Below are 14,566 nucleotides of genomic sequence, written 5' to 3'. Positions count from 1 at the left end.
TTCGCCATGCAACACTCTCGTACTTCAGCTTCAATGCGAGTGGCTCTTCACTCTGGCCATATACAAACAAGCTTAAAATATTCATAATCTATAAGAAAGGTATCCGGGTAAAGGCTAGAAAGGTAGGTGCAGGATCCAAGTATGATATCGGAGTTCATCTCCGTCGTATTTCGTGTTTCGCGAAGTTTGCGGTTAGTCACTGACATATTCTATCATCCCGTCGGCCCTTGGTGGCCGAAAAACAACATGCATTGCCGTTTTGATTGTGGAGATATTGAAAGGCAGTCCTATCAAGAACTATTATTGATTGCTTCAGTTCAGCCTCAATACTATAGTTGAAGGATCAGAGGAGCCTTGCAAATGACCCACTCACACTTCCTCGCACCATCATCCTATTTTGACTACCTATCAAATGGGAGTCAGACTCTTGCTGCTGTGCCTCTTTAGGGCTGAAAATGATCAATGTAGCACAGAAGAGGGTCTCCAGCTTGTCCTATGTTCCATCCTATCGTGATTCCGGCAACTTGATATGCGCAAGTCTGCACTATATATATTGCGAAAAGCTGGGCTCTCGCAAACCCAATATATTGTAACGTGCGTGTACTGCTCGAGATGTATCGCTGTCCCTCCTGTAACAAATAAAAAGAATAAGCATTATTTCTGAATCATCGATCGAAGACATGACTGAATCCAACTCTTCCTCCATTGCGCTTCCACTTAACCACCTACTTCTTTTTCTTCTCTGCAGAGCTGTCCCTTCTAGGACTCTCCTCCACGTTGGTTCCGCTGGCGCCGCTCTTCGTCACAATGCCACCAGCAGCCTTACTCGCACCGACACTGATACCACGACCCTCTCGCATATCCAGGCTAATATTGCTCCCGACACTCCCGCTGCGCTTGACACCAGCCTTTACTCTGGCCGCTACTGGGGAATCCAATCCACTTTCAGGTGAGTCTCTTCCCGCAGCACTCTTAAAAAGCTCAGGGGTGGCTGGTCGGTCGCCTGCAGGTATTTCACCGGAGTATTTCACTCTGTGTCTTGTCGTGTTCTTAGGAGAAGGAATTCCAGACGCCTGCTCTCGTGCTCGGTGTGGCTGAGGTTGGGGTGCAAGTTGGACACCATTGGCTCCCTCAAGACTTGGTGTAAGTGTCGAAGACTCGCTCTCGCTGCCATGGTGAGCATGCCCAAACGCATAACCTGAACCTAGAAGACTCTCCTGCCGGCTGACATAGTAACGATCATATTCCTCCTTTGTATGCTCGGCATCAGTGAAGCTATCGAGCGCATCAAACACGTGCTGGAATACCTGCGTATCGACATCTCGAGCCCAGAGAAAGTCAAGATGTTCATAGTGAGGAATCTCAGTTGCCACAGTTTGAGGGGGTAGTTCCTTGAGCATAACCTTGATATCCACCAGGGAATCGCTACCACCGTAAACCAGAACGATTGGTGTTTTGATGTTTCGAGTCGGGTACTTGGCAACCTTGGAGTATTTGCTGCTTGAAGTGACACTGATCGGCTGATGAACGTCATCGTCATACATCTGGAAAGATTTGTTTCGAATGATCTGGAACCAGTGAACCACACTCTTGGTGCTCGTAAAAGAGTACAGATGTGGGTAAGCAGCCAATTTCTGACTCGCGGAGATATTGAGGGTTTGCCAATTGAACAAGAATGATAGCCCCATGTCGATGAGCTTGCTGAAGATGGGCGGGTACAAGATGGTTTCCCACATAGTGGCGGAACTGAGAATCGAACGACGACCAAACAAAAGGAACAAAACAGAGGGCGATGCAGTTACGAGCGCGTCGACAATTCCACTAGATAAGCCGGCAGGCGCCATAGCAGGCGCGAGAGCGATGAAGACATTGATCTGGTTGTTGAGCTTGGGATGGATGGCTAAGCTGGCGAAAGCCTGAGCTGTACCTTGCGAAAAGCCGATGTACGAGAGACTCTCCTGCTGGGTTGTATCAAGGATATAGCTGATGCTATCTGGAATGTCGTGGAAGGCAAATTCGTCGATGGAAAAGTCCCAGAAGGCGTTGGAGGTTGGCGACTGATTAATTGACTTTTTGGAGTACTTGTTACCCCGATTATTTCCAAACTGTGTAAATGTTAGTCAATGGACGTGAGCTGCGTAACGAAGGCAAACTTACCCAGACATCGTAACCTCTCTCAACCAGCTCGAATGGTAGACATCTTTGCTCATCTGTGAGAGCAACCCAAACCTCTGAATTCATGAGAAGGCCATGGTGCATGTAGATGACCTTCTTTTTCAGACTCGTCGGGCCGTAGTTAACTTTCTGTCCTTCTTCACCCTTTCTCCACTGCAGACGATGAAGACCTAAAAGATATCCATCTTTGGTCTGAACGATATGTTCCTCTGCTTCGTAGCCCCAAATGCGACACAGCTCAACGAAGTCAGGCGCGTCTCGTACCTTGGTGGATATCGCTATACGATGTTAGTCCGAGTCTAATAGAAACAGCCAAAAAGCCAACTTTTTCGTTTACTCTCCGCTCGTCGCCTCGCAGGCGCAGAAAACCTATTGAAGAGTCGTCTTGAAGCTCTATAGAAAAGCGTAACAAGAAATGGGGCTGCCATGCTGTTGTTAGTATGACCCCTACACCGCTCGGAAAGGGCCTGCGACTCACGCAAAGCCAAAGTCAAGACTCGAATGATTGCCTCGAGACCGACGAGAATAAATGATCCCACGAGAGCTAGATACTCGTGACTATTCGGATTGAAGGTTAGTAAAGCCGGTGCATAGTAGAGATGAAAATGTGGATGAGCGCCACGCAGATCTTCCAAGATGCAAGGCCAAGGTAAAGACGAATAGGGGAGATACTTACGGGCGAAGCCTTCCGATAAAAGGAATAGCCATCGCGACAATCTTTGTCTGAGGATTGTCGCGATACAAGCTTTTCCCAGCTTAAGGTTTTTGTTGTAGGGACAAGGATCAATGAGAGAAGTAGCAAAAGAGGTTGATAAGGTAGTCGAAGGTCTTGTCCAGATGGAGGTGATGTCAGTATTCAATGAATCACATGCAATTGGAGATAGCGATAGAGTTAGTGCCTGGTCTACTGAGCTACAGCGAGGTAGCACTAGCTAGCGCAACGAATCATGACCTCAGAACTTTAGGCGAGTTAACTACAGAATAAGTAACCCCGAGCCGAAACTCGGTGAAGAAACGAGAAAAATGGAGATTCCATCAGGCCTCAAGATATTGAAAGAACCCAATGGCCAAAAAACATTCCATATTTGCGTTCCATGATACCCATATGAAACAGCCATTACCACAAGCGAGCCACAGAAGACACTGCCACATGGCAAACGCCAATGTCAGGGTCGTATAAGAGGGGATTGGTTCTTTTATACCTAGTGGGCCATCGACACTTGGCTAGTTACCTAGATAAGACATACAGGTTGAGTGAGTAAGTGAGTAATAAGTGGGTGGTAGAACAGTTAATGAAAGTCGATGAGGATATCTCCGATTACTACAATCGCAATTGTCAACTCAACTACTATAGTACCGTAGAGCCCATTCCTTTCCTTTCCTTTCCTGTCCTGTCCAGGCCATTATTTCACGACGCTCCCTCCCTCTCAAATCGCTCCAAGCTGCTCCAAAATATTTCATGCCATGCAACGCAACATTATGCCATTGCCATGCCATGCTAAACATCGCTCATCCTTCCAGAGTACAAGCTACGATATATCGTCTTTCTCTTTTCCATCTCGTCATCTTATCTTGTCCCATCCTATATCCTGCTGGTCATGGTCCCCGTCTCCGTACCTACAGCTCCTATATTTCAAACATCTTAGCGACGCCCCTGGAGTGATGTTTTGCTCTGGCTCAGCTAGCATCAAGGCTCATCATGCGCTGGCTTGACGATTTACATAGCCAGGAGCACTACAACCACATCCGGTGAGCGGTTCGAAGTGCGGCCCAAAATCTTGCGTCTTCCCAAAGAAAAGGGATACCACAAAGAAGCCGAAAATCGTCAATACTCTTGCGAGTATCTCGCACCCAAGGATAGTTGACGTCGTAGTAGTTGGGCGCCGCCAAGTAATACAAGAAGAAAAAATCTTTCCAGGAAAAAGAAACGCTCCCCAATCCCGGGTCCGGTGTTTATTTATTGTTATGAACCGAGCAGCTCCGACTTGCGGTTGCTCTTCCAAAAGTCGATGGCCTCAACAACGTCGTCTCCCTTATCGTCCTCGTGTGCAAATAGAATCTGACATCATGTTAGCATCCTGGAAAGAAATAGCCTTCTGTGTGATCAAACTTACCTCATGTGTACTACTATGAAGCATGCGAATATTCTTGCGAGGGACAATGTGTACAGCACCGTTCTCCATATTCCGGAGCTCAATAAAGTTTGGCTCGAAAGCAAGGATCCAGGGGTAACTGAGTGCGAAGCTCTGTGGTGTACCCTCCCAGTCAATTCGCCACTCTGGCCGGGCCCTCCAGCCGTTGCGGTTAACAAAGAAGGAGAATTCCGAATAGTTAAGCAAGAACTCTCCGTTAAGTCGTTCAATGTGGATTGGCTTAACTCCTTCTTTGCGAGCCACAAAGTCAAGTGACGTATCAGCCTGGTCGAGCAATGATTGTGTTTCGAGGGTTTCGAGAGAAACAACCTCGAAACCTCGAGCGCAGGCAACGCAGAGTTTGGACTTGAGGAAGTGAACGGACGAAGATTCGGTGGGAATGTAGAACTCCTTGAATGGCTTGAGCTCATCATGACCGCCGCTCATGAATTTACCAATACCCTTCTGCTTCTTGGCCTTGGTCATGGCATCATTAGGCTCAAAGACCTTGATCGTAGTAGATAGGGCAGATGACTTGACGCAGCAGACCAGATGCCTGCCCAAGCAGATGCCCGTCTTGAAGAAACTGCAATGGTTCTGGATCTTTTTAGGCCTTCTAGACAATGCGGGCTCATCGGGGTTGAGGGCAGAAACTGGGTAGGACTGGAGTGTTTTGTTAGACAAGACCAAGAGTAATTGGTACTCTTCCAGAATATCAATCTGAGTAACGCTTGCAGTCTCCAATACCCTACGGGGCACTTGATCCTTCACCTTGCGGTCCGACAGGTAAACACCGTTGTCAGTACCGTACAAGAGCTTACGGCCACCATCTGTCATGATATTAGCGATCGAATCGGACAAAGCAGAAGGGACTTACCAAATGGCGTGACACAGTTGACACGGTTGGTACCAGCAAAGAATTTGCTTGAGATGACCGTTGTGTTGAAGAAGTCGGCACGGGATCGAAGGCGTTCCTGTGCAGTATGAATAAACTCAAGCCACTTTTGACGAGCAGCTTGGTTAGATGCATAAAGCGTCAGCTCGTAGCCTGCTTTACCCAGATGGCGGAAGGTAATCGGCCAGCCTTCCTTTCTCGCTGGGTCGTTGGCGTTATTCCGGATTGAAGGAATCAAGCTCGACGAGGTACGCTTCATGTTGCCATCCTTGGGAATGACTTCGTCCATTTCCCTAATGGCGAGAAGCTCCAGAGGAATGGGTCGTCGGTATGCCTTAATCTCTTCAGTTTTGCCAGTCTGCTTGATGCGAACAAGAAGGACGGCGTGATCAAAGAGGAAGGCCGTAATTTCTGCAGGATCCGTGGGCGACTTCTTGAACTGGCATTTGAAGACCATTTCGCGTCCCTCTTCTGTGAGTCGAAGATCAACCCTCTCATTAGGTCTGAAACGAAGCTGCTCATGAAGCCTCCTGAGGTTAAATCGGTTTTCAGCCTTTCCGGACTCTGCGTTGACTCTGCCAAGAATATCTCGAATCATAACCAGAACCTTAGGAATGTCCTCCTTATCAGGGTTGCCATCTTCCGTGTATTTCAAGACGTTCTCCAAGAGTAGGGGGTATCGTGCCAGACGGGTCGTAGGCTTGGTCAAATAACCATTCAACTCCAGTTTTCTCGACTCCTTGCGCCTTTCAATCTCGTCCACAAACTTGCCGAAGTATGGGTTGACCGATCTTTCGTTCTCGAATTCAAACTTTCCTTCCAACTGCTTCGAACCGTACAGAATGAAGGGTTCGAATTGAGGGACATACTCAAGGAAAATGTCACCGATATTATGGACAATAGGTTCCTTTTGTTGTCGAGTCGTTAGTCCAGACGCAAACCGGGAGCTGACGGTATGAATACTGGGGTGGTCGATAATGTTGCTGAAAATGGTCTTGACAACCTTTTCGCGGCGCTGAACAGGAACTGGCGAAGCCTTTGATCGTAAAGGCAGAATCCAAAAGTCTCGTAAATATTCCAAATCCTTAACGAAATCTCGCTCGGTATAACAGATTTCCGAAATAACTTCCTGTCTCTTCTTCTCCCGCTCATCGACCTTCTCAGCAACTTCCTTGGGAACGGAGTTAATCCAGAGTTTCTGTTCGTCTGTCTGATCAGCTTCGTCATCGACAGCATTGACAGCATCCTCCTTTCGCAATCCAGGGTTGATCTTAAGGTTGAGTCTCGAAACTTGCTCCAATCGTCGAGGGCAGGCAATTGAATAACAAAGTTGATCCCTGGTACAGGTTGGAGAATAACATTCGGAAAGCAGGACAAAGACACCATTGACTGCAGGCTTATCTTCTGGCTCGTCCATCAATGTCTCCCTGAACTGGTACATTTCCGACTGGGAGTCTCGCAGACGGTGCTCGTAAGTGACATCGTGGAAAAACTTCTGGGCATCCAGAGCTCGGCCAAGAAGGAGGGCAAGGTTACGATCCGTGGTCCTAATAATATATGACAAGACATCGACCGCCTCAGAACCGCTGAAAGCATTTTTGTATGTCAGTTCGTTCTTGGTCCGGTCACCAACAATAATCTTGCGACGGAAGCACTCTCCGACTCGAGACAGTAGGGCGGGATATACGAGGGGTGGTCGAATCTTCGTTGCAGTCGGGGGGCGCTCGCTCTCGATCGACTTGCTTCTGGTTGGTCGCTGAACCAAAGTAGAAGCATCAGACTCGGAAGGGGTGATGGTTGGTGCCACGGTAGAGGCCATCGACATTGTCCTACTATGATCGCCAGCACCATTGGACGAAACCATGCTAGAGGTTCGGGTCTGTGCTCCTGGAGCGTGAGGCATCGAATTAGGATAACCGTTAGTGGCCGGCAGCTCGGTAGGTGCTCGTCGGTTAGGGATGACTCGACCGCTCATGGTCTGATGGGCGTCCATGCTCTGGGGTTGGTAATTGCCAGTCAGCGACATGGTGCGGTCTTCATGACGTTCCGGCACAACTCGCCCTTGAGCGGTCGTCCTCGCCGAGTTCTGCTGCGCGTACGGGGCTTGTCGAAGGTGGTTTGCTGGTGCTTGCTGATAGGCGCTAGGAGGAGGGTGATACATTGGCTGGCGAGGAGCAGAAGCGAGTGACTGCGAGCGATAAGGGTCATTGTTCATTGCAGGTGCCGGTCCTCCTTGATAGAATCGCTGGGCGGGAGTCCTTGCACCAGGAGCTTGCGGAGGCGGCGGACCCCTTTGCTCCATTCGAGGAGGTGGAGGTCCTCCAGGGCCAGGATACGGACGTCGTGCTTGATGATGTTGCTGCTGCTGCATGTAGTGAGGTGGCATTTGACCACCAGATGCCGAGCGTTGACTTGGATAATAGCCATTCCCCATCATGCTATTGCTATCCATTGTTCGAGTCCTGCCAGCTGCTGGGTCCCCATAATGTCCCGGGGGAGCACGAGGCGGTGGTTGCCGTTGCATACCAGAAGACATTGAAGACATAGTCTGAGTGCGACCAGGATCCATCATGTTTTGAGGCATCGAGGATGACGAAGTCATTGTTTGGGATCGGCCAGGAGGCGGAGCCGCGCCGAAGATGTTGGAGAATGCAGCATCTCGTTGACCGTAATTGTTGTCGTCGCCGTAGCCCCTTTGCGGCGGCCTTTGAGGAGCTCCTCTAGGATCGTACCCGTAGTTCGACATGATAAGGGAAACTTGATTGAGGGCATGTCAGGAGAGTTTCCAAGAAAGGGGTGATACCTGGGGATGGGAATTGCATTACCGGTAGGGTTTTGAGCGCCAAAGGCTAAAAGCTCGTTATCTGGCGTATCAACAGCCGACTTCGACGGATGCGCCGCCGTCAGTCGACGCCAATACTGTACGTCCCCTTAAGCTTGAGATAAACGTTGAGGAATATGCGTGAGCGATAACCGTCCGTTATATACTGGCGCTGCGAAGACCCTCACAGGTAGCGCTCGTCGTTACAGTGGGAGAGATGATGAGGGATCGGGGGGGGGGTGAATTCTACCCAAGCAAAGTGTCGTGTCGGAATTTGCAACTTTGGGCTCGAGGGGGCCGTCGGACAAGGCGGCCGGTTGAGCAAAATGGCAAACCTCTCGCCTTGGGCTGAAGCTCGTCGACCGATCGAGGATGCGGGGGGACGACGATAGGGAATGTGATCGCAGGCAATGGGCGGTCGCCGTCTCGAGAGGGTTTTTCTTGGGGGAGTGGCCCTCTGGTGATGGACTTTGGAGGAAGTTGCAGTTGCAGGTTCACGATCCAGGCCAGGCACCCGACTCGTCGCAGGTAAAGAGGTAAAGGCAATCCAAGCCAATGGAATCCACGTCCAGGTACTGGATGGAACAGAACAGGACAGGCCAGGGAGTCTAGGAGCCAACGACGGACACGCCAGTGCTAGATCCACCAGAGAGTCCACCTGTCTGATGGCGGCCTCTGCGCTCTTTGGGGGTCGAGGTGAATGTGGTGACGGGGGCCAGGCAATGTGGGCGCGCCGTAGTGGATGGGCTATGGGCAGTTAAATTATTTAGTACAATTTCAGGGGATGAATATACTGGGGTATATAGTTGCAGTGTAAGAGCATGGATCTTTGGCGTTGTGCCGTGGATACGAAAAAGAGAAGGGCACAAGTTATTCAGGAGCAGGTTAAAATACTAATTTATCTTTAGTTGGTACGAAAGCCAATTCCTTGTTTCAAGGCGTCAACTCGAGTTGTTACAGTGAAGTTGAGCCTCTTTGTTTGTGTATCGTAGTCCGACCTGCGGTAGGTCGCCTAACTGTAGTGTTGGCGCTCCAGTCCGATACCTGGAACAGATGCTGCTACAGCTATTGTTACTGCTGCCTCACTCATGTAGCAAGCACATGTCATATCTCCTCTTGCGTCGCTCAAATGTACCCGTGTACTCGTTTACTCGTTGCACAGGATCTTTGTTCGCAATGGACACTTTGTGGTGAGTCGAATTCAATTCAAAGGTTAATTGATGCAGTGGTTGCGTTGCCACACCTTAGACGGGAGTTACGGCAATTAAACCTCCTGTTGAACTGGAGGGACCCAAGGGGCACGCTAGTGGCCGTTGATTCTTACTTCTAACATAAACCTGCATCCTTTGATTATGCAGCGGGTGTTTGCTGATTGCTACCTATTGTTTGTCGTTTGTCATGACTGAACTCGAGCAATCTTACTGACGAGAGTTGCCGAGAACAATATCAGCAGATAAGCATCTCCATGTTGTGCTTGGTTTTGATTGCATTCAATGTTTCTGTGACTGGAGCTGTGGAATCAAATGCCGCCAAAGACCAGGTATTGCCGGCTGTGTCGGCCCTTCAGCCTTGGTCGATGATACAGGGCAAAGCTCACTAATACCATAGCAGCTTCGAAGGGATACCTAATCTCGACTTTAGGGGTCGGACAAGGTTCAAGGAGAACAATCATAGCGGCCTACCTACCTACCTAGACAAAGAAAAAACTTGGAAACCATCCATATCGGCTCCCTCCCCAAGTGGAGGAAGAGGATAAAGTCAAGATACCTGGCAGAAGCCAGTTATTTCCCATTATTAGCAGGTACTTTAATTATATGACAACCTTATTTATTTATGGAATCACAAGCCCAAAAATAGTAAGAAATTCTGTTGTCTTTATCATGTAATCCTAGATATATTTCTTCATAATGATTAGTGGGTATCTTTCTTTGTCCTACTTCTCGAGTCCCGAAATCTTCGATACTTAATGGCTGGTACTGTCACGTGATCCGTTTCGAAGCCACTCGCTCGTCATTGGTCAAATTAACCCGTTCCAATGTGGCTTTCTACCTCAGCTTCCAACTCCTTTGGTAGCCTTGGCCAGTAGCAGGCTACATCATCAAGCTATCAACGTCAACTCTCACGTCGCCCTTGACACTAGAGCTCGCCGACGGCTTCATATCCTCACCATGGCAGAATCAGAGCTCGCCCCCAAGTTTGCCCCCTTTATTGGGATGGTGAGTATCCCCGCGCTGGCCTTTCTGTTGGTCTGAAACCAGGGGTGGACGCGAATGCTGATGCTGCGAGTTTGTAGGCCGGAATTGCAGCTGCAATGGTCTTCGGATGTACGATACTTCCTCCCTCTCTACGCGATGCGATATGACCCAGATCTAATACTGAACGACTCCGATAGGTATTGGAGCTGCTTATGGCACAGCCAAGTCTGGCATCGGCATTGCTGGTGTCGGTACATTTAGACCAGACCTCATCATGAAGGTACAACTGTCCTCCGGCTCAATCAAGGCCATCGCTGACGCCTTCTGCAGTGTCTCATTCCCGTCGTCATGTCCGGTATTATTGCCGTTTACTCACTAGTCATCTCCGTCCTCATCGCTGAGGATCTCGACCCAGGCAAGAACTACAGCTTGTTTTCGTACGTCGACGCGAAGTCTCATCAACGAAAACGAACACTAACAGTATCAGGGGTTTTCTGCATCTCGGATGTGGTATTGCAGTCGGCATGACTGGTCTTGCCGCTGGTTACTGCATCGGAATTGTCGGCGACACTGGCGTTCGTGCTTATATGGAACAGTCTAGGATCTTTGTTGGCATGGTCCTGATCCTTATCTTCGGCGAAGTTCTTGGTCTCTATGGGTACGTCATCGATGAACCTACAATGTATTTCGCTTATGCTAACTATTCTGTAGACTCATCGTTGCTCTTCTCCTGAACAGCAAGAGCATTTGAACAGCAAGAGCAAGGGTTAGACAAGTCCTATTCAATCAACAATCACATACCTATTCTGTCGACCTTTCATTGAGTGGTCGACTTGTGCGTCGGGGAGGTTTTGAGCTGTCATCGAGTTACGGAGGCATACCATCATATGTACATCGGGCATGGCGTTATTGGACGTGTAACATATCTTTTGCAAACAGGTAGAGAAATGGCGAAGAAGTTGACCGTATCTAGCTTCGAGTATAATCACAAAGTCTATGCTAGCACGATGTCTCCAACATGTTGACACAATACGCCTCAAGGGAGTTTGAATGTTCATTTCATTTGAGGGGTGAGCTACCTAATACCAGCCCAGGTTCACCAAGCCCTATGCGACCCTATGTTCGAGAATGAGCGACAGAAGAGAAGAATATGCTCACGACGACCGTTTCATGCCATCGATCGGAGTGCATTTGACAATTTGAGAACCCCCAACTCGCATGCCATGCCTTATCCCGACAACTCAATATAGATCATCAAAACGCCATGAGAATGCGACAATGTCGTTTCAGCCAACGTAGCAGACATGACAATAGCGACCCAGCGCAATAGAGATGCAAAATAAACAAAAAAAGGCAGAGATCAACAAAGCAAGATCATAGCAAGCGTCGTCCTCCAATACGGCGGAGCAGCTTCTTTCGGCTCCCAGCCTCCACCTCACGTCTGTACGGATTTGTCGGAGTCCAGTTCCGCTGCCGGTCATCCGAGTCTCTCATTCGAGCTAATTCAGCGTTAACAGCTGCGACACAACACTCGACAAGCTTGTTTTTTTTTTTTTTTTTTAACTTACCTAAGAACCAGTCCCACTGGCGATCCTCTCGCAGAAGGATATCATCCCCTGACTCTCGTGCAAGTCGCTCTGTACGAGCACGCGCAGCAGCCACCTCGCCAACCAGATAGGGATCTTCCAACGGCCTGGTTATGTATCGCTCTTGTTCTTGCTCGCTAACATCGGTCATGACTCGACGAAGGCTGTCTACGGGATCTCGCTGAGCAGTCAGTCGCCGGTTTGCGACATTCTGGTAGTGCCGGGCGTTGGGGTTGCTAGAGACGGAGGACCATGTCGCGATACGAAAATTGTTCAGGTTCGGTTGGGATCGCAAAGGAAGAGCAGGTACTGGAGGCAAGCCGATAGTCTGCTGGCGTGGAGTTGAGGTACCGCTCCCTTGGGGAACTAAGGAGGACCTGGCAACCGCGTGAGACCGAGCTGGAGGGGTGTATGATGGCAGAGTCTCTGGGTATGGATTTGTTGAGTGGTATGAGGGAGCTTCCGATACTGAGGTAACGAAAAGGTCAGTAAGGCTGGTCTCGTGCCAGGTAGTGGAGCTCTGGCATCGAGCTCCAGTCTGGTGTATAAGTATAGCCGTTATCCCAGGGGGATACAAAGAATCGCAATTACTTTTGCCTACTCACCATAAGAAGGAGCAGCAGAGCGAATAGAAGCTGTCTCGAAGTCGTCGTTGCTATACCGAGGAGTTGCGAGAGCGCCCGTCATGATGGCAGATTGCGGTGGAGGAAGCACAGTTGAGACCGAAGTGGAAGAGGGCTAGCACACGACAGCTCGAGCATCAGTCCAAGAGAACTATTGGGGATGCTGAGGTTAAGTAGCGATACGAGACAATAACAGGATCACACGGCAGGCGGCTGGGACGCTTGAACGGCGCGTGGGAAGTCAGAAGGCAAGATAAGTGAGACCTCTGAAAGTGTGCGAGAGCCAGAATAATGGCCTTTTTGACCAGTGTTTAAGACGCCAAGCTAGGTAAGACAGGGAGGGTCAGGATGCCCAGGAGTTTGATGCACAGCCGCGGATAAACATGCATGGAGTTTCCAGGTATGCAGGAGAGGATGGTGGGAAGCAAGCAAGCGAGGTGAAGAGCCCAGCTCGGAGTACAGAGTACAGCAAACCTATTGGCAAGCGGAGCACTTCGGAGAAGTACCAGGTTCAACCCGAGCCAAGGTCTAGGCTGGGCAGCCGTATCGCATCGTGGCGTGGATTTCTCTGGCGTGGAGGTTGCAAGGGGGACTGAGATGCGGGGACACGTGAGAAAAGACACGACGATGATGCTGTGGAGGACCATCGAAAGCACCATGACGCGTTCTGTTCAATGCAAGTCTTGAACAAAAGTCTCTTGCTTCTGGGCACTGTTAAGAAAGCTTGTTGATGCCGCCCAGTGTGTATTCGTGTCACAAGCTCTCCTGCATGCGCTCTGTACATTCGCGACAACTCCAACAAAATGCGAATGCAGGGTGCACAAGAGGATCTAGAGGCTGCACAGTGACATCCCTAATTAGGGACAACCGTCAGCAAGCTTCCCTGAAGACACGTTCGGGCGTTTTCCTTAGTTGGCATAACGAGCTTCCATGGATGCTTCGACACGATACGGTGATAGCGGGGTATCACGGACAGTTTTCCGGCGAGGCCTCGGAGGACACTTACCCACTGTGAATGGCGGGGTTGTGTATGCTGTGGATCATGATCGGGCTATGTGTGCAGGGGGGAGAGTCTTTAGGGCGGGGAGAGAGAGGCCTAAAAGTCCAGAAGTCCAGAGGGCCAATGGATAAGACGGCTGGCGGGTGTTGTCTTGGCTATGAGAAGTTCCCTGGCAGAAACAGAAGAAGCAGCGTAACTGACGGAAGCCAATGTTGCACAACTGCTGCATTGACGATATCTGAATCCGGTTTTGTTCAAGACGGCGATCGAGCTTGTGCCAAGTGGTGGAGCTGAATGATGTATTTGACGTCGAGCTTGCATTTCCAGGGCCAAGTTTGTTTTAATTTCCGTTTCATCTTGCCCTGTCCTGTCCTGTCGCAAGAATGTTGGCGCAGCTTCCATTATTTCCTTACAGTAAGGTTGCCGATCTTCCTAACCGCTGTGAACCGCGTGGTCGGGCCGGCCTATGATGCCAGACCTGGCTATTCTTTTGGGATTCCCAAAGAACGCTATGTGACGCCCAAGTCCATCTATCCTTGCTGGAGCTCAACACCCACCTCCTCTTCCCAGCTTCGAATAGGTTTAGCTTGGCATCCTTTCTCCACATTCATCGAAGTCTGAAGGCGCTGAAGACCTCAACGAAGTGGTGTCCTGTTCATCTTTGCTTCAAGCCCATTGATGGATGGTATAAGTCAGCCTCTTGGTGTGAAGAGTTGTTGATCAAAAGCGGGGGGCTTGCTTGATCACCAGATATAAAATTCTAAACTGGTGACTTTTGGCGCATCTCAGATGCAGGAACAGCCCGCGGGGCATCAAAGGCCACTTTCAGATCGCATCTTCTTAGTAGCTCGATTGTTATGTATTGTACGCACCAGGTCCTCATGAGGCACTATTGGATATTCCCCGCTTTCTCTCATGGGAAAAGAGGAATCTGTCTGCTTCTAAGCGGCTGGTCCGGACCCATTTCACCGAGGTGTCGAGGCCCTCGGTTGAATTCAGTTAGTTGCGACTCATACTTCAGGGGAAGCGGCACGGTTCGCACGGAAGTGTTGAGCGGGAAGTATTAAATCGCGACCGTCGTTCCAAAGTTCAAAGGTACATCTTGCTCAACCTGTCACACAAGTATGCAGGTTGCGCTC

At 49.7% G+C, this 14,566-nt stretch overlaps 4 protein-coding genes across 4 annotated transcripts; 1 reads left to right on the top strand and 3 right to left on the bottom strand.

The window, feature by feature from the left end:
- Window positions 1-103: 103 nt before the first annotated feature.
- FOBCDRAFT_225849 (Alpha/Beta hydrolase protein) lies at window positions 104-3,061 on the bottom strand. The gene is made up of 6 exons (XM_059609701.1): window positions 2,852-3,061; window positions 2,654-2,733; window positions 2,501-2,596; window positions 2,158-2,453; window positions 730-2,105; window positions 104-629 (listed from the first exon to the last, which is right to left on the bottom strand). The coding sequence occupies exons 1-6, from the start codon at window positions 2,881-2,883 to the stop codon at window positions 545-547; spliced, it is 1,965 nt and encodes a 654-aa protein (XP_059467372.1). The 5' UTR covers window positions 2,884-3,061; the 3' UTR covers window positions 104-544.
- Window positions 3,062-4,138: 1,077 nt separating this feature from the next.
- Window positions 4,139-7,948, bottom strand: FOBCDRAFT_136643 (CNH domain-containing protein; the record flags this gene model as incomplete). The annotated part of the gene is made up of 3 exons (XM_059607960.1): window positions 4,139-4,234; window positions 4,290-5,137; window positions 5,185-7,948. 3 exons carry the CDS (start codon window positions 7,946-7,948, stop codon window positions 4,139-4,141), a joined length of 3,708 nt encoding a protein of 1,235 aa, XP_059467371.1.
- Window positions 7,949-9,854: 1,906 nt separating this feature from the next.
- Window positions 9,855-11,223, top strand: FOBCDRAFT_225845 (uncharacterized protein). Its single transcript, XM_031186643.3, has 6 exons — window positions 9,855-10,239; window positions 10,317-10,347; window positions 10,416-10,498; window positions 10,549-10,655; window positions 10,706-10,876; window positions 10,930-11,223. Exons 1-6 carry the CDS (start codon window positions 10,192-10,194, stop codon window positions 10,967-10,969), a joined length of 480 nt encoding a protein of 159 aa, XP_031037778.2. The 5' UTR covers window positions 9,855-10,191; the 3' UTR covers window positions 10,970-11,223.
- Window positions 11,224-11,592: 369 nt separating this feature from the next.
- FOBCDRAFT_203026 (uncharacterized protein) lies at window positions 11,593-12,491 on the bottom strand (the record flags this gene model as incomplete). The annotated part of the gene is made up of 3 exons (XM_059609051.1): window positions 11,593-11,717; window positions 11,787-12,335; window positions 12,410-12,491. The coding sequence occupies 3 exons, from the start codon at window positions 12,489-12,491 to the stop codon at window positions 11,593-11,595; spliced, it is 756 nt and encodes a 251-aa protein (XP_059465139.1).
- Window positions 12,492-14,566: the final 2,075 nt, after the last annotated feature.

The sequence above is a fragment of the Fusarium oxysporum genome, chromosome VI (genome assembly GCF_013085055.1).
Source record: "Fusarium oxysporum Fo47 chromosome VI, complete sequence".
In the NCBI taxonomy this organism is placed as follows: domain Eukaryota; kingdom Fungi; phylum Ascomycota; class Sordariomycetes; order Hypocreales; family Nectriaceae; genus Fusarium; species Fusarium oxysporum.
This window is presented reverse-complemented; position numbering and strand designations above follow the sequence as displayed.